At 43.1% G+C, this 5,000-nt stretch overlaps 1 protein-coding gene across 1 annotated transcript in view; it reads left to right on the forward strand.

The window, feature by feature from the left end:
* rassf3 (Ras association domain family member 3) overlaps nucleotides 1-5,000 on the forward strand; it is a 75,662-nt gene that overhangs the window by 69,480 nt on the left and 1,182 nt on the right. The window contains exons 9-10 of the mRNA XM_084049926.1: nucleotides 749-836; nucleotides 4,672-4,787. Coding sequence (XP_083906052.1) covers nucleotides 749-836; nucleotides 4,672-4,787 — 204 coding nt within the window. The remainder of the gene's footprint in view (nucleotides 1-748; nucleotides 837-4,671; nucleotides 4,788-5,000) is intronic.

Below are 5,000 nucleotides of genomic sequence, written 5' to 3' on the forward strand. Positions count from 1 at the left end.
TTTCAACCATTTTAATTTCAAGGACCCCCAGTTTGACATGCATTAGGGCTACAGACCCCCATTTAATGGCATTTATATCTCTGGGACCCCAATTCATATTGTAAACATCAATGTTAATGTAACTCTGAGAGTGTACAAATGGAACCAAATGGACCCGTTAGGGTCCATTTGGTTCCATTTGTACACTCTCAGAGTTACAGACCCATAAGGGTCCATTTGGTTCCTAACTACCATTTAGCTGGGTACCCCTTGGAACTCCCTCAAGGACCCCTGGGGGTCCCCGGACCCCACTTTGAGAACCAAGGCTTTAGTCCACAGCACTAGACCTAGTCATGACACCATGCATGGATATGTTCTCATGTTTGTGTTACTCATGCTGGGGTAAGGGTCTCTTTTTCTTGACCTCAATGTACAGCATGTTATTTAGACTGATGCTACGTTCACTGTTTACCTGTGGTCCTAGTTTACTGACACACTACACTGTCTATTCATTCTATGTGTTTACCTTGTTTACTGTAGAGTATATTTCAATGTGATGGTAGTGTTGTGTGTAGTATATATGTGTGTACAAGTATACAGTGTTTATAATTGTGTGTGTGTGTGTGTGTGTGTGTGTGTGTGTGTGTGTGTGTGTGTGTGTGTGTGTGTGTGTGTGTGTGTGTGTGTGTGTGTGTGTGTGTGTGTGTGTGTGTGTGTGTGTGTGTGTGTGTGTGTGTGTGTGTGTGTGTGTGTGTGTGTGTGTGTGTAGGTGATCGTTGCGTTGCTGAACAAGTTCACTGTAGCCGACAACCCTGCCAAGTACGCTCTGTACAAACGCTGCAACAGAGAGGAACAGGGTAAGTGTGTGTGTGTGTGTGTGTGTGTGTGTGTGTGTGTTCATTTGACACACATTGTGTATGAGTGTGGGGCAAATAATATTATACTACTTAGTCATTGGAATCAAGAGTAATATATTATATTACATATTACTTTTGTGTCCCACCCTCCCCTCAGCAAAAACTTTTTTTTTTAAAAGGAGTTGTACAACACAATCTGTTTATTGCGAACGCGGAAGGAAGCCGCGCCTCCGACCAAGTGGAGCATACTATGAAACTCGGCTCGGCTTGTGTGTCTGTCTGTGTGCAGTATGTGTGCAGCCGCGCCCCCATGTCACTCACGCTCTCATTGGCTGCCCCCATGTGAGTCACGCTCTCATTGCCTGCATGCACTACAGTGTGGCTGAAATTCGACCGTGCCCCTGGGTGACTAATTACACTCCTCTGAGAAAAATATAGCAGCGACAGTCAAAAATAACACATCTACAAGCATCTACACGAGTTCATCTATTGGGATATCTAAGAATTCCATGTCATTTGTGCATATTTCAGGCCGGATGGCAAGTAATTGCTCATTCCTTTCTATTCTTCTTATTGTTATTTTCGAGCTGCGTTCGCTTCCAGCGTCCGCGCGTCTTACTTGTCTTTATCTCCTTTTAGAACTGATTCTAATTTACTGGAATAATAAGAGTCACCAATCAAGTTCCAATTCAATTGTAATGTTCAATGTTCAATGGACTACTTTGTATTTATCTACTTTGTTTGGGCTGACATGCTTCTTTTTTTAACGTGTTTACAACGTGAACAATCGCTCGGGCGCGACTCCTCAGCCTCAAGGTCTGCTGAGTCGGCGCGCCTTCGTCATGGTCCAAAACTATACTTTATCGGCGAAAAAAAGTAGTCTGCGGTTGTTTGAAAAAGTATTGTCCCAAGCCCATAGAACCCATACTACCAGTGGTAATGGATTTAGAGTCCAATGATTAGCGAGGTGAGCCACTGAGGCCGGTGCTGAGATTAGGTACTCAGACTTTTATTAGAATGTGAATCTTCTAATGTAGAGGAAACAAGTCCCCGCCCCCTTTTGTGCTGCCTTCAACTACATGCAAAAAGGCTGTTCGCGCCCGGGACGGCGTGTGTTTAAAAGAGAAGGGAACCCTGTGCCAAAGACCTTTGATCACATTTGTCCCAAGAAGTCATGATAGGCTGAGAGTAGAGAGTGAGAAAGTGTGGTCGAGTGTGTCGAGTGTGTGACTGTGTGTGTGTGTGAGAGAGAGAGAGAGAGAGAGCGAAAGAGACAGTGCTGGAGACAGTATCCATGCCATGCGTGCCAGCCTTGATACCAGATGCCTTGGAATTTCGTGTTTCTGTGCATGTGCAGGGTGTGTGTATTTCTGTATTTATGGAAGCCACAGGGCTATCCCACACACACACACACACACACACACACACACACACACACACACACACACACACACACACACACACACACACACACACACACACACACACACACACACACACACACAGAGAGAGCAGCTGTATTTATTGAACATGATATTAAAGTGTATCATCAGCTCTGACCATAGACTAAACATAGACTCTGTAAACCAAAGTGTGTGTGTGTGTGTGTGTGTGTGTGTGTGTGTGTGTGTGTGTGTGTGTGTGTGTGTCAGACATGTCATGTTCATACTGGTCTCAAGGTAGTATGAACACATGACTCACTAGCAACCTCTGGTGGTGTTTTTTCCTCTCAGATCACAGTATGGACACTATGTTAATAACCAATGATGTACTGTATTTAATAACCAGGTCTATGTAATATAGTTCATAACCACTTCTATAATACAATATAGTTAACACATTCTCTGCCAGGTAATATTTAATTCTATCGTCTATCCACCAGAACAAAAACATTGTAACCGTGATCATCCGTTTTGTTGTTATGGGTCGTTAGCCTTGCGTGGCCACGACACACTGCGTGGATATTAGTCTGGTCCCTATCAACCATAGATTTTTTTCCAAGGGGCGTTTACAAAAAGATCCAAACGGACTCTATTGGTTAGACCTAAACCAATCAGAGCAGTGCTTCCTTGTACGAACCAATCAGAGCAGTGCTTCCTTGTACGTCATTGCTCCAAATGTGGGCGGGCTTATCACCTTATTTGGATACTGGGCCCTGATTGGTTCCGCACAACTGCGGAGGGAGAGAAATGAAATCTCTATGGAGGGGGGCCAGACCTAATCTGCCGAGGGCTAAAGTGCGATGCAATTTTGCAAAGGCAGATTCGTCTGGAACCAGGCTAATGGGTCGTTGAATATGACTCGTTTCCATAAAAAAGAAGAAATCTGAGCTAGATGTGTTTTTTTTTAATCTCATAACATGGGAGTGGGCTGAGTCAGGGCAGGAATTTCAGGGAGGCCACGAAGGCCATGGCCGTCATTTCCCCTCAGTTTGGCCTTGTACCCTTAAAAAAAATCATTTTCTGAGGCCACAGTGGCCTTAATGCCCCAGCTGACTGTACCACTATGTCCTCTGTCTATCTGGTCAATATGTAGACACCAGTGTCTCTTCCAGTGTCGTTGTGTTGAGATTCTGAATTCTTAACTCCCCTGAGTCCCCATCTTTAAACCAATCCAGTAACTTTGATTGGTGCAGGGCTGAGCATGGATCAAATTGTAAATACCATAATGTATTTACACTTAAATTCAATTCATTATTTCAATAAAAAAAATGGACAACACCAAAGGCCAAGTGGCCTTGCCCCTAAAATGACAAAATTCCAGCCCCGGATGGAGTGACTTTTATTATACGTGTAATAATAATAATAATAATAATAATAATAATAATACATTTTATTTGTAATGCACTTTTCATTCACAAGGAATCTCAGAGTGCCACATGGTAAAACATCATCAATCATATAAAGTTAAAAAGCACAGTTAAAAGAGTCCAGGGTCTGTGGTGCTCTCAGGTCAATAGGAAGGCTATTCCACAGGCGCGGCGCTGCCGAGCAGAAGGCCCGGTCACCCATAGTACGTAGATTTGTACCAGGGACAAAGAGGAGGAATCTGCTCGTAGATCTGATCGTAGATCTAGAATGACATCATATTCGGCTCTATTCTTCTATCACAGTCAAGGCATCATTCATAGGTCGGGCACTAAAAACATGATTTCTTTTAATTGACCGAGATCTCCGTCAATTGCAGGGAACGTGTTAAATGAATAACAATATGTAATATGTTTAATAACCATTCTTATGTATATAGTTCATAACCACTTCTATACAATCCTACTATCATTCTACAAAGCTCTGTAGTGGTGGTGAGACCAAAAGGGTCCGTGTGCACAAAGACAACATTATTACGGTTGTGTGTGTGTGTGTGTGTGTGTGTGGGGGGTAATAACAATAATGCTAATCTATTGGCTCGCCACCATTAGACACGATGTCACAGAGTAAACAAGCTAATGAAATCAGCTACCTGGCCTTAAGGTGGACTGACTTAAGGTAGACCAGTAATTCTACACAGAGCTAACTCATAACCCCCTGTCTCATGCATAGAGGCTACTGTCTGTATAACCACAGCTTTGCAAATACTTTTTGTGTTCTTCACCGGGTATGGACTAGTAGAGTTAATAGGATGAACCCTACAATAAGCCTACTAACTTCTGAACTATATTGTCTGGGATGTTGGTTATGATAATAATAATATGGTCTTAATCTTAATATCATGATGTCTGTCGTTCAGTTCACTGTATGTGTGATGTACATTAAGTGTGTACACATGTGTGTGTGTGTGTGTGTGTGTGTGTGTGTGTGTGTGTGTGTGTGTGTGTGTGTGTGTGTGTGTGTAACAGTGTACGTGTGCAGGCTAGCAGAAGGAGAACAGCCTCTGTTCCTTCGCCTGTTGGCCGGTCCAGACACTGACGTCCTGAACTTTGTCCTGAGAGAACAACACACTGGAGAGGTCATGGTGAGACACACACACACACACACACACACACACACACACACACACACACACACACACACACACACACACACACACACACACACACACACACACACACACACACACAGTGTAGTGTCTCAGTAAACTAGGATCACAGGTACACAATGAACCTAGCATCAGTCTAAACAATATAAAATCTAAAACATAATAATATGTACATTTAAACTATAGTGC

This window comes from Gymnoscopelus microlampas, assembly GCF_963454915.1.
Source record: "Gymnoscopelus microlampas genome assembly, chromosome: 23".
NCBI classification, from domain to species: domain Eukaryota; kingdom Metazoa; phylum Chordata; class Actinopteri; order Myctophiformes; family Myctophidae; genus Gymnoscopelus; species Gymnoscopelus microlampas.